This window comes from Platichthys flesus, chromosome 21 (genome assembly GCF_949316205.1).
Source record: "Platichthys flesus chromosome 21, fPlaFle2.1, whole genome shotgun sequence".
NCBI lineage: Eukaryota > Metazoa > Chordata > Actinopteri > Pleuronectiformes > Pleuronectidae > Platichthys > Platichthys flesus.
The window spans coordinates 12,648,492-12,669,468 of NC_084965.1; the positions used below are offsets into that span (position 1 = coordinate 12,648,492).

General features: G+C 44.7%; 1 protein-coding gene across 2 annotated transcripts in view; it reads right to left on the minus strand.

The window, feature by feature from the left end:
• Positions 1 to 20,977, minus strand: part of prex2 (phosphatidylinositol-3,4,5-trisphosphate-dependent Rac exchange factor 2) — an 85,862-nt gene that overhangs the window by 19,228 nt on the left and 45,657 nt on the right. For both annotated transcript variants that reach the window (XM_062379579.1, XM_062379580.1), the window contains exons 20-33: positions 20,766 to 20,902; positions 19,045 to 19,159; positions 17,920 to 18,104; positions 15,984 to 16,145; positions 13,379 to 13,601; positions 13,081 to 13,288; positions 9,484 to 9,663; positions 9,254 to 9,348; positions 8,173 to 8,255; positions 7,407 to 7,497; positions 4,236 to 4,364; positions 3,218 to 3,259; positions 2,487 to 2,584; positions 2,216 to 2,362 (exon numbers count right to left, since the gene is read on the minus strand). In XM_062379579.1, coding sequence (XP_062235563.1) covers positions 2,216 to 2,362; positions 2,487 to 2,584; positions 3,218 to 3,259; positions 4,236 to 4,364; positions 7,407 to 7,497; positions 8,173 to 8,255; positions 9,254 to 9,348; positions 9,484 to 9,663; positions 13,081 to 13,288; positions 13,379 to 13,601; positions 15,984 to 16,145; positions 17,920 to 18,104; positions 19,045 to 19,159; positions 20,766 to 20,902 — 1,895 coding nt within the window. The remainder of the gene's footprint in view (positions 1 to 2,215; positions 2,363 to 2,486; positions 2,585 to 3,217; positions 3,260 to 4,235; positions 4,365 to 7,406; positions 7,498 to 8,172; positions 8,256 to 9,253; positions 9,349 to 9,483; positions 9,664 to 13,080; positions 13,289 to 13,378; positions 13,602 to 15,983; positions 16,146 to 17,919; positions 18,105 to 19,044; positions 19,160 to 20,765; positions 20,903 to 20,977) is intronic.

The following is a 20,977-nucleotide window of genomic DNA, read 5'->3' on the forward strand; positions in this document are numbered from 1 at the left end:
TTTACATATCTGATCAAGTTTCAGGAGCGGAGACGACTGTGGAAAAAAAAGTTATAAAAAGTCTTTTGAATCGGTTGTGGCTGCAGGACAAGAAGTTTGAAAATGTAAAAAATCGGTTTGAAATAATTGAGGGAACCGGCCATCCTCTTGAGACCCTCAACCACATTACAATCTCTAACCTAACTGGGAATCATCTTGCCTTGTGGGCAATGTAGTCACGAGGTTTTAATAAAGAAAAATAATTATCTTCTCCTTGTGCCTGCATGTGAATTGTGCAGATACTAAGACTTTCCCCCCACAGTCCACAGACATGCAGCTTATCGTGCAGTTTAATTGATGACTTTTAATTCCCTGTGTATCCCTCCTCTTGTCTGCTGTGATTGGCTCCTCACAGAATAAGCTAGATATGGTAGATATAGTCGTTCTTTTGCACCATAAGATGACACGCCCGAAGAGCCCTCATTCAAACATCCTGAACTGATGTCTGAGTCGTAGTCTTGGTTTTTAAGTGTTTGCGTGCATCCCTGAAGGTGTGTGAGCACGTGCACGCGTTTTCCTTTTCCAGGCAGCCTCCTCACACACACAAACCCATCTGCTCGGGGCCACAGAGATAGCAGCTCAAATATGCTGGAGTGTGACACCCTGCGCTCCTCCTCTTCATCCCCTCCACCCCTCCTCTGCCTTCTCTTTCTTCCGCTCTCTATCCTCCACATGCAGACGGACAAACCCAGCAGTGGTGGAAGAGGATTAGGTTCTTTTTCTAAAGACACATTTGAAATGGTGCAACACGTGAAAGAGCAGAACCCGCTGCCCTGCCAAGTGACAGTGGCTGTGTGTGGGCAAGTTTAGCTCAAATGGTGTCACACACACACACACACACACACACTTCTGGCAAACACATACAAACATCAGTTTACATATAATCACAAGTATACAGACACAAACAGTATCCAGTGCTCAGGCTGCCTTTAAGATGCCCTTAAAGAGGAGCATGCCGAAAATTCACTGGAATCACCTGCAGGTACGGAAACCCGGTTTCGCTCAACAGGGACGCATAGAGGGGAAATGACTTGAGAAAGAAAGGGAACTAGAGAGAGGGAGTGAAAGAGTGAGTCAGTGTGGCGGCAGGAAGAGAGGGAAGTGTCAATGATTTCTGGAGACCTGATGTAAGCCGCACACCCCTCCATCTTAAACAACCGGTCATCCAGAATAAACTTTTACTGCACTTCCTGTGTTTCTAATCCCAGTGAGAGGACACAGAAATAGAAGCTAAATCAAAATGTCTCATTGCTAAAATGTGTGGTTGGGGAATGCGGAACGCAGAAAAGAAGCACAAAGTAAAGTGAACAGTCCTTCAGCTGCTCACTTTTAAGTTCCAGGTTCTCAAACTCACTAAGAATCACTCAACTGAAGTGAAATTATTAATAAACTCTTGAAGGGAGAGGCTAACTGAGGTCACAATGTGTGCCTTCACATAGAAGTAATTTGTTGTCATTCTCAAGGGTGATTTGGAATAGAAGAGAATTCTCCAAACAGACATAGTGTGTTGTATTCAATTGTTTAAAGGTATGTCCTGGTATATCGTTTACATTATGTTATTTATGTAACTTTTCTTTAGTTTATGGTATTTTTGTAAATATGCTATGTATGCCGTCAAACGTATTTTTTAAAGCGTGTGTTATTTACAATAATCCCCACAACATTCCCAGGAAACCGTTTCCAGTTAGAACAGGATGGTGAAGCCGTTCCTGAGACTTGAGCAACACAGGATGGAGGTCGGCTGTGGGCTCTTGCTCCTAAAACCAGTGGCACACCTCAACCATTCACACCGCGTCCACACACAGTCACTGCGGGCAGACCGTCTGCTGCACTCAGCACATTTTTGAGATTTTTTTGGTCTGGTGGTGGCATCTTGATTGATGATCGATTTTTTTTAACTCCAAACTTTTGATTGGTAGATAACGTCTTAATTGCTTAGCTGTAACTCATCATTACTCAGATAAAGGAATACAAATGTTGGATATAATTCATATCATTTTAGTTTATATAATGAAGAGATTTACAGCTAAAATCTGCGTGTTTACTGAAAAGTATTGTAATTTGAATTATCAGTTTAGAAAATATACATTTGTGTATATAGACAGTAACGGCTGTTTTTAGAGTGTCTGTTAGAGCAGATTAACTGAGATCGGGGTGTGAGTGGTCTGGTGCTCACCAAATTGGGGGAGAGGAGGGACTGGAAGTGGAAGAGCAGTCCGGCGCTGGCGATCTGCTCCAGCCATCGGCAGCCGGCCTCCTGAGTCTCCTGTAGGTCCTGGGGGTCCGAGCTGTCCTGGTCCATCTCCCTGCTCACGCTGTGGAACTGGGAGTGGACACAAGAAGGCCAATCAGTGAGCCAAGGTTTAAAAAAAATACATCTAAAAGATAAATTTGGTTAAAAGTTTCTATCTATTAGTCAGGTATTTTTGTACACTTGTGTAAGTTACCTGGTTGAGGACGGCCAGTAGATGCTCTGTGAAGGCACACACAGCTGCGACCAGAGACTGACAGAACACCATATCTCGACGCAACTGGATTTCTGAGTCTAACCGGAAACAAAATGATTGAGGTGAAATAAAAACAATAAAAGTAACAGATAAGAGAAGAGGAGATCAAATACACAAAACTGAGGAGCGAAAAACAAATAACGTGGGTGTAGGTGTCAAGGTTCATAGAAGAAACTTATAGAGTTACGTGTGTGAGTTTGTTATGAAAACTGTGAGGTGACAAAAAGTCATGGCTGCTTTTTATTGAATCTGCTGAGCATAAAATATTGTATCAGAATGAAATGAGAGCAAATGGCAGGTTCACCCAAGTGGAATATGAATTAGCTGCCGGAAAATCCCTGAGAAATAGACCCCTTGGAAAAGTTCAGCGATCCATTTAAATACAAATGAGTTCACGAACCCCTCAGAAATTAAGAGTGAGTTGTGAGATTATAAAATTATTAACCAATCGGATCACTGCCTACAAAAAAACGACCCTTCACTACTTTGTATTATTGCAATGTGTGCTTCTTGGAGGTAGTGTCACGTGATAAGCGTTTTCAGGCATGTTAATATGGACGGGGATTAAAAGCATACGGAGCCAAAACGTTTAACAGAGATTGTTTTAAATTGAAAACGTATGTATAACATCCTGTATTTCTGTTTCACTGCAAGTGGAAAGCAAGACAAACCTGTATACTGTAGTAGGACCAAGAGCAGCCTCGTCTTCACCTCTGAAAAAGAAACCAAACAAGTCAGTCCAGTGAGACGGCGAATTAACTTGTACACAACCACACACCCGAATGAGCCCTTCTCCCTCAACTACAGTATTATGACCTGTGCACGAAAAGTCTACCTCATCTAGTCATAAACAGGGCATTGCTGTATGACTCTTTTGCTCTATCCCAGCTCCGCATCTGTTTGTCTTCACATATAAGGGGAAAAAAGCACATAGCGTTGTAGAAACCAGCCAAAGGCAAAGATAATAACATAAATCAGTATTTGTTTATAGCCGTATCAGAGGCGCGGAGAGCTTGGCAGGATCCGGTGCTGCATGAAAGGGCCATTACCAGTAGGGGGGGGGGGGGGGGGGGGGGGGGGGGTTGGTGGAATTGGTGTGCATTAATAGTAACTCTGCTTATTTGTACTCCCTCTGTCGTGACCACCAAGCTCACCTTTCCCAGGAGTGTCATGTCGCTGGGAATCGGATCGAGGCTGCGTCTGCAAATGCTCACTTGTGGCCGTGCATCTGTATCTACAAGCTCTTGTTTGTCTGTGTAATCACGCCGCGGGCCAACAAACACAAAAACCACACACTGCAATTAAGGATAAATGAGGCTGGACTTCCAGAAAAATAAGAGGAAATCTCACAGTGTAGCTCTGAAGCTGTTTACACTGCTTCACTGTGGCTCAAATTTATGAATCCCAGGATGGTTTTTGGATTTAAAGTTTCGAAGAGCGCGGTACGGTTAGTGGACTGAGACTAACTGTACGTGACTGCAGCAGAGGTTATTATTGCATCTAATAAATATGATGAGGGGCACTAGAGAACTGGCCAACCTAATGGGCCTCCCGAGCCAGGTATACCTTTCCAAATAATTCGATTCTGGAGCAAGCTTTAGGTTCCGAGCTCAGTGAAAGCAAGAGTGTGTGTGTGTGTGTGTATGTGCATATGTGTGTGTGTTTGTTATAATTCAGGTGGGCGCTGACCTTCAACAAATTTCGCGATGGTTTGCGTGAGGGTCTGAACGCTGCTGGGAAGGTTCCAAGGATCCTGCTTGACATGGAGACGCAACTTCTTGGTGCAGTTCACCTTGGGCTCCATCTCCTGCTGAAACTCTGACACACACACACACAGAGACACAAACAAGGAATAAACACAGACCTAATGTTGCGTAAGACTGTGTCTGTGTGTCTGTGTGTGTGTGTGTGTGTGGGGGGGGGGGTGTTAGTGTGTGTGTGTGTGTGTGTGTGTGAACCCTATTTCACAAAGAAAGGAAGTGGATTTGCCTTAGTGAGCAATATTTTATTCCAAAAGGACAGATTTCTTTATTTAATTTGTGTCTCCTTCGTGTTTATTGGTGGATAGCACACCAACTAGGTGCATAACCACCACCTACTGTATCAGTGTGGAATGAAATCACAGTAAAATGCAATTGGACCTAATAGAAATAAGGAATCACTCTTAATCTCATAATGTCAACGCTCTTCCCTCTCACTCCTCCGGCTCTCTTTTTTTCTCCCCTTCTCCCCAGTCTGCTTCATTGCCAGATGTTTATTGCCATCATAAAAGTCCCATTACTTCGCAAAAGCAGTCGAACTATTTCAAAATATAGCACACGTAAATTATTTAGAAGATTGATCATTCTGTCAAAAAATGGTATTCACTCAAAAGGCAATCAGGAAAGATAACTGATCCTAATAAATCATTTTACTCCTCCGCGTCGAACTCAACTGTTTTTCTCCTATTAATCTCTCTTCTTCGTTTTCATCTTTTGTTTTCTTCTCCTTTATCTCTTGCTCCGAATGTGTCTCATTAACATCAGGTTAATTCTCTTTTTCTTTCCATGTCAGCCTCTCTCTTTTATCCATCCGTCTATCTAGCATAGGACAGTCAAACCAGGCAGACCAGTTTTCAATCTGATCTCTTTGTCATTGAGTCTTTGCAGGAGCAGAACGCGACTGTAAAACTCTGTCGATCTGATGTAGCTTCTTTCAAAACACGACAGAATGACTTGTAACAAAGTTTACTCTGGAGACGAAGAGCAGATCTGCGATACAGTGACGGCTGTTTAACAGCGGCTTAAAGAGAGTGTGTGTGTGAGTGTGTGTGTGTGTGTGTGTGTGTGTGTGTGTGTGTGTGTGTGAGTGTGTGTCTGAGGGCGACAGAGAGAGTGAGAGATCAGATGCAGGAATGCTCTACTTGTGAGATAATCCCGTTTGCTGTGTTATCAACCGCACACATTAGTGGAGTTAAGATGGATCAGCTCTGATCAAGGCCTTCATATCCCTCCTTGGGGCATTTATGCATACCGACACACACACACACACACGCACAAACACAGACACACAAATGCACACAAACCACAAGCAGACCTATTTTCAGTTCAAGCAAATCTGCACTCAATTCAGGGAAGTCTGTGTCCCAAATGGGGCGCTGGGTTTGGAGGCTATACTTATGAAAACATGCAGAATAAATGAGTAATCTGCTCTTTAGCTTTTAGCACACTTCATTTTAGAGTAATTCAAGGACAAACAATAACTTTTCTCACAGGTTCAAACAGACCACATTGGTACAAAACGTTCAGTTATTATCATCAAATCTGGGAACCATACTTGCACGTCTAGGGAAAAAATAAGGAAGAAAACAATTGTTGCTTTTGAGCGTGGTTTTCTTTCTATCTTATCTCCAGACTGGGTTGAGTCATCTGAGCCGGTCCACAGATCATGAAAGGCCACAGTGAGCTAGTTTGTATTTGTAGTGGGAAATGATAAGGCTAAATTTAGACCCCTCCAGCTACATTTCCTACATTTTCCTGTGAGAGATAAACTGTAACAATAGCCTCTGCTGTTAAACACCAAGGCCAAAACGAGGTTAGGTGGCAAATAAACAAAACTATCAGATAACACACGCACAGCAAAGTTGTCACAGGGTCACTTTTTGTATTGGCTGGTAGGTAGCACTAATAATTCCGAGAAAGGGGAGATGAGTTTGTAACCAAGTGGTTCTGGTTCAACACTGTGAAGTGCTTTTGAGAGAAGGGCACTGGAAGAGCCGAAGGGAAGAGATCGATGTTAAAGATAACGGATGGAGGAGAATCTTCTTTGTAGGTGCTGTAATCCACCGACTAAACATCCCCCATGTCTCTACCATGACATCTGTGCACACACACACGCACACACCTAACACAACAGGAAGATGCAGCCCCTGTGTGCAGGCAGCTGCGGAATTGTGAGAATATGCTGTTTTCTCTCAGTATTCTGCCAGTTGGGATTGGGAGTTTCTCTGAAATGACATTTCTTACACTGGGCCCAGTGTGAAGCCCAGTAAGACCCAAGAAGCACAGCTACACGTCAGTATTTGTGTCAGTGCCAGACATATTTGTTTTTACACGTTCCCATAGACAACCAGATGTGTTGTAGGTTTAACTGTTCACATACATGCTTCACATATGTACTATGCATGAACTAGACATGTTATTGGAGTTTTCCACTAGAGGGCACAACACTCGAATTGAGATCATATGGAACCTAAACAAAAAACATAGCGATACTCAAGGAGATGATTGCAGCGTCATACCGACAACAACGTTGTTGATAATTGTCCCTGATTACATGGCTACTGGCCCCTGCACTCCCCCTAATGTTAATGTATATACTGCATCTTACGAACATGTAGCATTAATTCCAGAGGACAACCACAACCCAACGCACCGAAAAGACGCAAGATGCGAGAGGGGGCCATGATACATCTGCCTAGTTATGGGTGGGTGTATCTACCAATATCTAACACTATTTTAAAGTTTATTCTACAAGGACTACTATTCTTTGTGTGACAGTGGTTCAGTGGACATTGGACGGGTCGACTGGACATTTCAAGACAAACATTTCTTGGTTTTGTTTTAGCTATCTTGTGGATTATGGATATGAATATGGGGAGTGAATATATCTAATGCTTATATTTATTTCTCTCCCTTTTTTAATGCTGGTTGGAGATTGTTGTGTTTTTTCTATCGTGAAAACATGAAAAGTAGAGAATATCCTCTGCCTAAGAATCAATATTTTTGTTACAAAGACTTTTAAATTTCTTGCTCAAATGTTTTGATGAGTCAACCAAGATGTTAAAAGATGTGGTAAAGGTGCATAGTCCTGGTGTTTTACCTTGTAATCCTCTTCCAGGCGTGAAGCATTTTGTCTGCTCAAACGCCCGCGCCACCACGGCTCCTCTCAGCATGCTGGTGATTGAGTCCACCTGTAGAAAGCACGAGGGTCAAGTCGTGGCATGATACAGCTCCCCCCCGCTGAGCCGAGATCGAAAGTATGTGGAGGGAAGCGAGATCTTCCGCCCCCAAACATAAGCGACACCTGGTTCACTTGTTCTCTTTGTAACAGACACACACACACAATCCCACAGAGCCCCAGTGAATACACTTTGCTATGCGGTGTATAAACAAAGCTGGAGAAACGGCTCCACAAGAAAACAAATGACAGGAAGCAGCTTAAAAAAGTGCCCGGACAGCAAAGCAAGGCAAAGCTTTTCCACTGTCGATTGAGACATCCTCACATAACCTCGAGTGGATGTGATAAGCGTGCATGTGTGTGTGTGTGTGTGTGTGTGTGTGTGTGTGTGTGTGTGTGTGTGTGTGCTAGAGAGAGTAATCAGATATGACCAGCCTTGCTTCAAAGGCTTCTGAAAGGTCAAGGGGCAACTTAAGGCTGCAACAATTTCCCCTTCCTGAGCACAAACAAAGGTCTGCACATGATTGTGTTAACACCCATTTAGACAACAGAAAAACTAACAGCGAAGGTGATATTTCATAGACCAATGAAATATAAAGATATCGATTCAAAACTACATCGACGTCCAAGTTTGAGAACAGCTTTCTAAAAGATAGCGAGGAAGTTAGTGTCCCCACTAAGGGCTCACCTGGCTGAACAGATGCTCCAGGAAGCTGTGAAGTTTCTTCTGCTTATCGTGGGACAGCCACACGCTGGAGGGCATCTCATCTCCTGCAGAGGTGCGGTCACAACTTGGCAGTATTAGTCCACACGTTAACCCATGCACAGTTACTTTACATATTACTAACATATATGAAACATATGATTGCAAATACAGTTCAGTATTACTTTTCTGTCATATTATAGCACAGCTATACAGCTGACGTGTGTGTGTGTGTGTGTGTGTGTGTGTGTGTGTGTGTGTGTGTGTGTGTGTGTGTGTGTGTGAGTGTGTGTGTGTTTGTGTGTTTGTGTGAGTGTGTGAGTGAGTGAGTGTGAGACGGAGACTTAGGCAGTGAGGAAGGATATCTAACAGGATACACAGCTGTGTAAAACATTAATGACAAATCCAGCTGAGATGTGCGGCCGAACTTCTGCCAAATCCAATTAGATTCAACTTCAGGCTTTTTTGTTCTCCACCTCCAGAAAAATATAATCACATTGTAATCATGACCCGTCAATTATGGGACCCTTTTTGCAACTTTGTGGCTGATTCTAAGATCTATCTGGAACTAGCGTATAGCTATAAATGATTTATCAATGTTATACAGAAAATATAACCCACACTTTATGGATTATATTTACCAGATTTTAAACATTAATATTAATATCGAAGCCAACAGCTATTTTTCTATGTATAGACATAGTGGAGTTATGTCATCACACCCCCTCTGCGTGTGTTGGGATTCAAGCTCCTCTGTTCTTTGTTGTGGTAGCTGGTCGGAGCATGTGTTCATGTGAGTGCATGTAAGCTCCTCCCTGTGGAACCCTTCCCCCCTCCCCACATTTATAAAGCACAGCTCCAGCTGCAATGGTTTCAACATGACACCAGGCTGTGTACACTCATTTTCACACGTTTCCCGCAGTGTGATGTGTAAACACACCTGTCACCTGCCGAGCATTGTGAATATTTAACCTTTGAGTTGTGTTATTCTACCTGTAATACACTTTCACTTTACTACCAGGTGAAGGAGAGTAATGCTTATGGTCATTGTTGTGCGTTTGTGTACCTGAGTCCATCTCATCACTGTGGACATAGGAGCTACAGTGGCTGCTGCAGATGCTAGTGAAGGAGGCAATGGAGTTCCTGTTGCTGTTACAGTCACTGATGAGAAATGGGAAGAGACAAAATATCTGAAAGTGCTCATTGATCTTGATCAGATAATAAAATCTATTATTGCTAAGGTGTCTCTGAAAGTCTGCACCTCTCATGTAACCACCTTTCACTGCAGTAGTGTACCTGTACGAGTCTCTGTTGCTGATGGTGTCGTGTCCAGAGTCCTCCTGCTCGTCCCCGGCCACGTTGAAACACACTTTCTTCCCGTTGCGCTCGCCCTTCTCCCCCTCGCTCTCTGCGGAGATGTAACTCTCCGGGGTCCTCGCCTCTGACGCTGGAGGGTGTGTGATGGAGGATAGAATGCTGCGGGGGGGGGGGTGGTGAAGAAGAATGACATTCATCCAAAACCAACACCGAAGTCAGCGTGATAAAAACAACTTCTTTGATCGGACTCATGCGACACAGGAAGATCTCTCATGTGCCGCAGCGCGGTAACATTTTTCAACTGTTACATACTGTGTGTGCTTTCATGTGTGAGGGCTCCACCAGCTGAGCGAGTGGGCCGAACCAAAACCCCCGGCCTGTTTGTGCCCGGCTTCCGCACAAACAGCTTCAGATGATCAGGGATCCGCATCATATTAATAGGTCAAAACATGCAGGAGGGTGCAGCTGTGTCAACACGCTGCAGCTCCCCTCACTGTTCCTGCTGGTCTGTATTCTATCAGGCGGCTATCAGAAAAGCAGGAAGGGACCGGCCCGGGATATTTTTACAGTTGCAGCAACACATGGTGGCATTTAAGGCAATATTCCAATAAATGCTGGGCTTGGACTTTTTTTGATCTCTCCCCACCCACACCCACTCTGACACGCGATGTCTGTTTACGTTTCAGGCCGATTTTAATTTGTGCCCGCTTGCATTTTTCCATTGTGTCATAACCTCGGCCTTAAGGACATTTTAAAGTGGAGGCAACGGGCGGGGGCGGGGGGGGGCGGCTAAAGGGGACTCACAGCTATGTGAAACATCCCCCTCATGTCACCCAAATGCATCTCAAGTTTTTATGCCTTTTAATGATTTTAAACACCTCCACCCCCCTGGTTCCTCTCTCTCCTTCTCTCTCTCTGTCCACTGGCCCCCTTTCCACCCATTCACAGGCAGAGTGGACCACAGAGATGCCCTCATTATGGTCCACTCCAGGAGCTACCACAATGCCCCTCCAAAAAGGAGATTGGCATTCCATCACTATGGAGAAGTCCTCCGGGCTCTGTGATTGGCTATGGGTTAATAAAGAAGCAAGCTCAGTTTGAGGCCTTTGGGGTGCAAACTAACCGAGGGAGCAAATGGGAATAACAATGACTGGATCAGAGAAGGGGCTTTGACGGAAAGAGAGAGAGAGGAAAAAAAAAAAAAAAAAAGCAAGAGAACAGTAGCAGGCCACAGTACACCACTGCTTATCAGAGAGATCTCTTAATCTCTCACAGGAAGCGCTTTAACCTACTTTGACACATTTAGCCATTAGTCATCAATTGCCTTCATCGCATCTGTAAGTGCATCTGCATAACAAAGCCCCTCATCAGGCCGTTTCATGGTAGGACATTTGCATAATGCTTTAATATATACTGTGGTAAAGAAAGTGGAGCACCCTATGGCTGGGAAACTGCTGCCAGTCTATAAATGATGTGCGTGGAATAAGGATATTATGTGAAAAAGAGGAAAGTGGGGAGGAAAAGAGGGGGGGGGGGGGTTGTGTGATCCAGGAAAGGGAGGAGGGCCCTGACACGAAGCACGTCACCACCGGGCACGTCCCCACACAGCTGTGACCCCTCGTCTGTGACACCAGTTCACAGGTCGCAGCCTCCAGTAGGATTCCTCGGGAAACAGCCAATATATTATGCAACAGCGTTCGACATCCAGTTGTTTTCTCTTCCTGAATTACTTGCGGATATTTCTAATCTACGACGAATTTACCAGACTTCCTATTTCTGCTCCGGGCCGAGAGCAGGGAGGGAGGACGGGTTGTTTGACATACCACCCACTTTAAATATGTGGCCAGTATTACTTCATTATAAAGTGCTTTTGTCAAAGTTCGGCACACCCGTTACAGAAAAAGAAAAGGAGACACAAGTGACTGATGGATGTGTGCGTCTGTGTGTGCAGAGGGGTGTAGAGAGAAGTGCGTGTAGAGGAAATAAGGCAGGACAAAGGGGACGTGAGGCTGCTCGGAGCAGGGCAGGGCGGGGAGTGTGAACGATGAAAGTAGCAGCGACCCGATGCCAGTCATCGAAAAACAAGCAAACTAAACTAATGAAGAGCTCAGGAGGGATCAACACACACACACGTAGGTCACATCACATCTATATCATTTCAATGCAACTCCGCTAATTGGTGGCAACAGGAGCATGGGGGACATTTTGTCCAGACGTGCTGTGGCCTCAACTCATTAACACGTCAGCGAGGGGACAGCCCCGCTCCATCTTACAACTTCTAACGTCATTAACTGAACACTGCTGCTGTATAGCTGAGGACACTAATGAACTTAATCAGTCCAATATACATATAAAAGCAATGTCTATCTATTACAATAAACTGCAGGGAAATCCCAGAAAAGTTTCAAAGATGTCTTACTTATAGCTTATAGCTTTCAGACCTGCACTGAACTCTGGCTCCAAACATTATCTTGAGCTTCTCCTTCCAGCCCCCTGGTAAGAATTTCAAGAATGCCTGAATTAACCCATGCATGTGGATGACATGTCTAACACGTGACGCACACGTAGAAGAACTTTTGTTGTGCTGCAAAACGTGTGATCTTTGAAGCAGAAGGAATACGTTAGATCCTCCCTCTGCCTTCTGCGCCAACCCCCTCACCTGAACCCTCTGGAGATGTCTGTGTTGTTGTGAAAGCATCTGAGAGGAGAATCTCCCGCTGCGTTGTTCAAGAGTGAAATTCAAGAATTCCCAGGAGTGTTGCCGTGCATGATTCAAAAATAATATCAATGGTCCATTGTTCGTGAATGGACTTTCGAGAGGGCACCTGGCTTAATGACACGCCCTCTGGCTCGCTGAGATTGTATTTCCTGTTTGGGGATGGGAGACGCAGGAATGGGTCAGTGTTTTCCATTTCCTTTTTTTCGTGGACGCATGTGTCTCCAGACAATGAACCTGCCGAGCTGAACACAGAGCTGCCAGGCAGGAAAACCCTGATCCAACACACGCATAACATGGCAGGTGTGAAATCATCTACACAAATGCAGCAGGAGAATACCTTTGGTTAGAGAAAACCAACACAATGACTTGCTGCTCCTTCTGTTTCCCTGTCTCTCTCCCACAGATGCTCACACACAGCCTGGTGCCGGAGTAATGACCAAAATGTATGACCGCTAAGTGCCAGACGCAGCACACTGACCATGCAGGCTGTTAAAGTTACAGCGTGTTATACGAGGCAATCTGGTTTCTCAAAGCATTTCAAATCAAGTTTAATGGAATCTCGCCTTCCATCACAGGAAAGTGATTTGAAGTGTTTGAAAAAAATATTAATTTCACCCATTGTTTTTCAATTTGTGGGGAATGTGCTCGAACAGATTCATTTCAAAGTCAGGCTATTTGATGAAACTCAGAACCCTGTCTCACATGGGAATGGTTTGCAGGGAGTTGTGCTTATGTGAAACAAATGAGCAGTGTGTTATGTGTGTGCATGTGTGGTTATGTTTGAGAGTTTGACCGCTTGCATCCATGCACGCACGTGACAGATGTTTACACATATGTGTGCTGACGTGGCCGCTTACTCATGAATGTGGGCGCCATGCGTCTCCATCTCTTTGACAACCGTTGTGAGTTTGTAGAGGAGTTTCTGGTACGCATCCAGGGTGAGCAGGTCGTCCTCCCTGAGCAGGAAGCGAAGGCCGTGTCCCTCCGTCCTGCCCAAGCTGTGACCCGACGGGGCCGCCATCGTGGTAAAGGTGTGCTGGACATTAACCATGGGGTTCAGTTTACCTGAGGCAACACAAACGCCGGAGTTAAAAGTCTGGTATTTAGAGACAGATATGCAAAATGACTCCACTGTGCATTGGGTGTTTCACTCACCCTGCTCAGCACTGCCGCGCCCTCCCTTCTCCAGCGTGTTCTTCCTGTTGTCCAGCTGCACACCAAAGGCACTTCCAAGGGAGGTGGTGGTTTTGGGGTAGGAGACCTCCATCACGTTAACATGACAGTTTGTGGGGCAGAAGTCGCTGCTGTGGAGCGGGGACACCTTGGCCTTGGCCTGCTTGAAGGTGGGCCATGCTCTGTTCTTCAGTACCCTGGCAAACTGATACAAAGAGAGGGATGCCCATGGTCAAGTCATGTTTATTTATAAAGCATTTTGGAAACAACCAGGGTTGAACCAAGTGCTGTAAAATAAAAACATTAAAAGATGTAGAAGAATACAAAATGCTGTGTGCTTTCAAATATTGCCAAATTCAAACTCTTCCTCTCCTTTAATGACCTGAGAATTCTTTAAAATGCCTTTAGAGACAAAAACATGTTCATATTTTTATGTTCATTTGTTAATTTGTTTTCTTTAATGTGGCTGAAGAAGTGGTATAATAATGAGTGTGAGTTGTGGATACGGGTCTTGCACGATAATGGCACCGACTGCAGGGAATGCCACCCCAGCAATGGCTGCTAGCTTTATAATCAATAGTAATCAAATGTGTATAGTAGGTGTTAAAATTATGATTTTAGAAGAGGGTTCTATTTTAGGACCAAAAGAATAAAAGGCTCCATGAGAAATAAAAGAAATACAGATCAAATACAAGACGGAGAATCTGTCAATAAAGTCGACGGTTTTATTTGACATCCATGACAGTGGCACGGAAAGAGAATGAGCATAAACTTCTATCACTCTATATTCCTCCTTGTTTATGTGGCAGCTCAAATCCAAGAAAGACCCATGACATCATCATCACTCACACAATCTGAAAAACTCCAGCGCCCCCCCATCATAACCATTTATCATTTGAAAGGATATGAATTTAATGAAATCAGATGCGTAGCAGCTCTTATCGCCATGTTGTAAGATGTTCATAATGAAAATACGTTTTATTTAACTTTCTGTGATTTGATTTGTATCTTTATAAAATATTCACAGAGCATGGTCACGGTTTGCATTTTGATTTAGTTTGTCAAACACACTTCAGACTGAAAAATTGTGTTTCTTCAGATAAAATAAAGATAAGTTAACATTGCATGTATCCTGTATATACTGTTATATGAAATAAAATATCCTCCAGGGTGCTGAATGATAGAGGACTTTGACCTAACTGGAAGAAACATGTGGGATAAACTGTACATGGAACTCCTTCCAACCCGGTTGTGAAGGCAAAACTTTCCCAACATGCTAGAAGATAACATCTCCAAGTAGAACATGATCCACACGGAGCCTTGAGGACTCCTCAGATCAAACAGAGCAGATACACAATATCACAAACACATTTTATTTCTTTGCAACATTTGGTTGCACTTTCCTTGAACCCGCCGTCCCAGGGCCTGTGTCATTCCTCGGATGTGACTAAGCAGATGCCGCAAACCGGATCAGTTTCTGGGCAACTTGGGACATCAGGCAACATACCATAATGTACAGTGGGACCCAAAGGTCTGAGAAAGTGGTCCTGTACTTTTTAGTGCATATGATAACTATGGAGCTTAAACTCAACATTTCCTCGGTTATCTCAGAGAGCTGGAGGCTGCTGCCCCAAGCATCACGATATGGTCCAGATGGGTCGTGAGCTGACCTCCTCTTTATGAAACCCATCACCACATCCCCTCCAGTCTCCAGAGGTTTCTTCACATCTGTCCTCTTATCACTTTCTGCTGTGTCTCACTGTCTTCTCTGTCCTCATTCTTTCGCTCTTCCTCTATCTACATCTCTTGGTCCTTTCTTACACTCCCCCGACTCTCTCTCTCTCTCTCTCTCTAAGGGACGGCGAAGAGGAGATCTTAAACAACTGAAGTCCTGGCTGTGGCTGAGCGCGGCTATTTTTAAGTGAGTGGTAATTAATCCAAGGCCCGCTCCAATGTCAAGTCAGATGTTTTCCATTCTCCTCTCTTCTCCTTTTTCCTCGCTCACACGTGCATTACATTACGATGTTTTGCCTATAGACACATGATTACAGATCGGATGGAAAATGATGAAAATACTTTGGTTGTGACCTAATTACGAGCAAAGTGCCAGATAATACCACGCATGTTTGTTAATGACAAACATTTCCCCATCACAGGTCAATGAGAGCTAACCAAATGTTCTGAGCAGTCGGACGTTGTTTTCAATGTGTCACCATGCTGCTGCACTGAGACATGCTGATGTCAGCACACCAAGAAAACATGCATGAATCGGCATCTGTGCATTTATAGTGTGTTTTAGTCACTTCCCCTATATGTAAGAGAGTCTATTCAATCTGAGCCAGTATGCACTGGAGGCTGCCAGAAAGCTTTTGCCAAAGTGCATCTACGCTGAATTGGTTCAGCAGGAGAACCACAGTGAGAGCTCTGTCAAAGTGATCTTTCTACACCAGCTGCATCCTCCTTCTATTCTTGTCGGTCTAAAGGGAATACGGTCAACCAAGTCAATTTTCATGGCTCTGAACTATGTTGCTATACATACAGTGTGCAGTTCATGGTGGAGACTGGCGACAGGTCTGAGTAAAATTACCTTTCTGTAGTTGGTGGTGCGTCGGTTGATGTGCTCCACCCTGTCGCCACACATGGCACTGAAGCGTACCTGCAGCTCCTCTGGGATCACATCACAGCTGGAGCTCAACCTGCCACACATCTGCACCAGCATGTCATCATTACGTGCCAGCGCCTCCAGGATCTGCTCATGAAAGGGCAAACAGAGACAAGGAGGATTCACTGATACTGCAAATGCTTCCAAAATTACCACTTTTGGAGCAACTAATGGGAGGTAAATGAACCTTTTTAATATATAAAAAAAATACAATTTGGGTCGAGGGTGGATTCCTCTACAGAATTGCATGAGAAGTTAAGTTCATATCTAAAGTTTCCATTGGCTGAGTTGTTTGAGTTTCCAAACAAAGATTCCTGAAACATGTGCTGCATGTATGAAGACTCCACTTTCCAGATGAGAGATTAGATATGAGGAAACCTCTCAGCTCCCTTAATGAGTTGCCCAGTGGAGGAGAACGAAAAAGAGGAGAGGAAATGTAACGGCAGGAAGAGACTGATTCACAAGGAACTGTGCACCCACGACAGCGCCGGCAATATTAAAATTCAACATCATACAAGTCTCCAGGGACGATATGGGCAACTTGGGCAGATGTCTGTAATAATACTTCAATTACTTTCACTTTGGAGGAATGGGAAACTACTTAAAGTCACAGGGATGAAGCAAGTTTTATATTAATGCGTGTCATGGTTTCATTTAGGATGGTGCTGTAAAAGACTTCTAAAAACAAGGCCTGTAAATCTCGATTGGTTTGAGTCATGAACCCAACTTGTGATCTCTTGCAAATTTACCGTGACGGAGAGAAACGTTGTTCGTTGTGAAATTTGGCAACAAGACGTTGCAAACCTCTTTATTCGTTTTTTCACACCAGCATGGGTTTCATTGACGTCTTGACTGAACCGTCTTCCCTCTGTGTATCTTAAATCAATAATGATCATTCCTGTGGACATCACCGCTGGGATGTTAAAAGCAAGCACTTATCACAGCTGGGAGGTAGCATGACGGAAATAAAGCTGTCATTTTGAACAAGCGTCAAACCCCTCAATCCACACAGGGGGGGGGGGGGGGGGTGGTTGAGTCGGCTGCATTGGTCTGTATTGAAGAACTCAAAGACGAAAAAAGAAACGTCAATTTGTGTTCAATTTGATAAAAAATGCCACAAATTAACAGTCAGAACCTGCATGGTTTTTTAAATCACATTAAGATGTCTCCTCCATTCAAACAGCAGGAATAAAAAAAAAAGAGTAATATCGTCATTATTCTGGAGTTCATCTGCTGCCCTGTAGCCTGGTGAGAGATAGCAGCAATGTCCCGGGTTGTTTATGTCTTTATTGTTCCTGCCTCATTAAGCAAGGTGAAGCTCTGAGGTGAGGAACACAAACGACTCTGTTAATCTTCTAGCAGGGGATCAATCCGTCCCTCGTCCCCTCCGTCTCTTTCTCGCTCTCACTTAACCCCGGCCACGTCGGGCTGAAGGAGTTCTCATAAAGTCATGACCCCAACGACAATGTTTACTCCATAAATTGCCGTTCTTTTCATTAGTGGAACAGGACTGGAATTAAAACTTGAACTTGATGGCCCTTATGTGACACAAAACATAATGTTTAGGGAAACGTTTGTGGTTAAATTATGAAAATTAGCAATTCTAGTCAAATAATCAAAGTATCACTTTATTGGGTAATTGCCACAAATCGAATCTGGAGCCATTTAGTGATTTAGCCTTGTAACTCGGTTAAACAAATAAAATTTTTTGAATTAACAGCATCGCTATTTGAAAAAAGGAAAGCAAAGGGCTTAAACGCATTATTTAACCCACATCTATCCAGATGTTCAACCGACCAATTAGCCTGAAGTCTAGTCCAGATGTTGAGAATATAATCCACTGAAATTGTGGACAGAACACCTTAGCGGTGAGGCTGAAGAATCCCTTGGGTTCCACCATTTTCTCCAGCACGTGGCACTTGATCCCGGCGGTGCTGTCGTATTCGTACACCACACCGTACTCCAGATGGACGTTGTCTACAGTCAGGCTCACGTGGTCCTTCTTCCCGTCAATGATGGCTATGGTGTTGAATTTGTCCATCACCTCTGAGATGGAAAGAGAACGATGTTAAAGGGTCTGTATTCATTCAGTGCTTTTCCAGTCATGCGTTTTGGGGTTTCAGTGTCTTGCCCAAGGACACCCCCTGAAAAGGAAACGCAAGCGGAACAGAGACACAGGAGAGCAAGGAGGCAGATTTCCTGTAACACACAGACGTAACAGCACAGATGCACAAATCATGTAAATTGTGTCGTGATAATGTTCTGTGATCAGCACAAATAATCCCCATCCCCACCATAAAATGTGTGGTTGCAATGTTGCAAGTGTTTTTCCTTAGCACACACTGTGGCACTGTAGGAGGTCTCAGACCACCAAAAGCTGCAGCTCGTTTCAAAGGGAGACCCTCTGCTCAATGATGAGCAATTGCTGGAGCATTAAGTTAACTGGCCCTATGCTGGCTGCATCAACTTAATATGGCCATAAATCCTGCTTTGGAGCCGTTTGCTGTGAAGGGAATAGTTTCCCTGTTTTACTTTCTCGTTGGGATCCATAAATTGCGGGGGGGGGGGGAATTAACACCTGATGAGCCAGAGGGAAGGCGGCGGCTGTTCTCAGGCTAACACACTCCAGATGAGCCTGTTTGGAGCTGTGGCTGACTTGTTAACTGGAGCGGGCGGCGGGCGGGCTTGTGTTCCCGCGAACATGCCTGTGTTACATCCGCAGACACCTTGAGCAGAATGTCTTTCCCCCAGCGGAGTGATTCCCGTGTAGTGTTTCTAGTGAACGTGTGTGTGTGTGTGTGTGTGTGTCTGTGTGTGTGTGTGTGTGTCTGTGTGTGTGTGTGTGTGTGTGTGTGTGTGTGTGTGTGTGTGTGTGTGTGTGTGTGTGTCTGTGTGTGTGTGTGTGTGTGTGTGTGTGCGTGTGTGTGTGTGTGTGTGTGTCTGTGTGTGTGTGTGTGTGTGTGTGCGTGTGTATGTGTGCTGTCACCTTCCACTTTGCACTCAAAGCCGTCTCCGTTCTCCTCTGTGACAGGTTTCTGGTTGGTCTTCTGGTCCTCCTGGGCACTCTCACTGTTGTTGTACACCCATTTAATGGTATCTTGCTGCGGATGAAAATGGAGGATTTACAAGTTCATTGAAAATGGTCTTGCAACACAAAAACGACTAAAGTTTCTGCTGCCAAAATATTTTGTATTTCTCCCTCGCATGATATCATATTTCTATTTGTACACTGAACTTACAGTAAACTGTGTTTTCACTCAAATTAAATCGACTGGAACCATTTCAGTCGCACAACTGTCAACACAAATCAGGCTGTTGTAGCACTGTTTTGCCTCCGTTCTCCCCCCCCGTGGATAACAGGTAACGGTTCTATTGCTAGATAGATGGTTGATCAGGAAAAATAAAACTATAGTGTGTGGGTGTGTGTGTGTGTGTGTGTTTGTGTGTGTGTGTGTGTGTGTACGTGTACGTGTACACAAGCTGACGTTTGGATTTGAATTGTAGCATGTTTCAGCTGGGTTGGCAGAGCATTCAGGGAAAACCTTCACAAACATATGGAAACATGGTGTTTGGTGAGACCGCAAAAGCAACACATGCCTATCTCATCAACCCACTCTAGCGTGCAATCTGTGTGTCTGTGTGTGTGGGTATGTGTGTATGTTTGTGTGTGTGTGTGTAGGTGCGTGTATCTGTCTGTTCCCTCCTCTCCACACCCAAACCCACAGTGGGTGTTCTGCCAAGGCTACATGCTGTGCCTGCCTACTGGTTTCTGGTCCTTCAGTGTGTATACACACAGACACACATAGATATTAAAAGAGACAGAGAAAGAGAGGCTGGTGTCCATAATTGACGTAAACCAGATCTCCAGTTGTGTTGAAACCCCGTTGTGCTTCATTAAGTGTGGAGCCTCGCTTAAAGTGACACACTACACTAACTCACACCATACACACCCCCTCAGATTTCGGTTCTCACACAGTATCCCCACCTTCAACAGGTGGACTGAGTTGACTTTCTCCTCTTACACTCATCTCTTGTATGCCACAAGAAATGGCTGGCATACCCCCCCCCCACACTCTTTTTCCTTAATCACCCCCATCCCCCCTCTGCCTCGAGCACTTTAACCCACCCTGAGCTGCAGCCACCCCCAGATCCTTTCCCCCCTCTCGCTGCAGCCTGCCAGTCTCCCACACCAGTCCCAGCGCTGTGAGCCAGAGGTCAGCGCCGGAGGAGCCAAAACTACTATTATTTCTGCGTAATGACCCCAGGGAAGGAAAGACAGAGTCAGGGGGAGAAAGAGGGGGAGATATGAAGGTAAACGGGAGCGTGGAGGTCTGTATTTTTCTCACGGTCAACTAGGTTCTTGTTTCCCCCTCGTTGCTGCACTTTTGTTTATTTGGCTTTTTTATTATCCCCCACACTTCTCCCTCTAGTTTCATGGCATAATCCTCAGATCAACCAGCACTCGATGCAAATTGCCTTAAGGCCATGGGAAACGGAGGGGTGACCTCAAGCAAGAAATTTTGATTCGATGATAAAGAGCTAAAAACAATTATTTTCTTAGGGAACCTTATCGTAGTTTTTTCAAATTCTCATTTCGATTGCTGCTTATGATAACATATCACTAGATTTGTTTCTTGCATGAGAGGTGAGGGGCGTCTGACGTACTTTACCCCCACACAACTTTCTATTCCTGTCCTTCTGTCTCACCTGTGTGGGTCGCCGGTACTTCCTGCAGGCGGTGACATGAGCAATGACGCTGGCGTGGCTCTCCTTGCTCACGTTGATGCCGTTCACCTTGATGATGCACTGGCCCGGGTGGAGGCCAGCGATGGCTGCCACCGTGCCTGGCGTGAGACGAGAGGGAAGCAAAGAGAAAACGAGACGTGTCAAGGGCAACAACTGCTGCACGTTACCCCGCA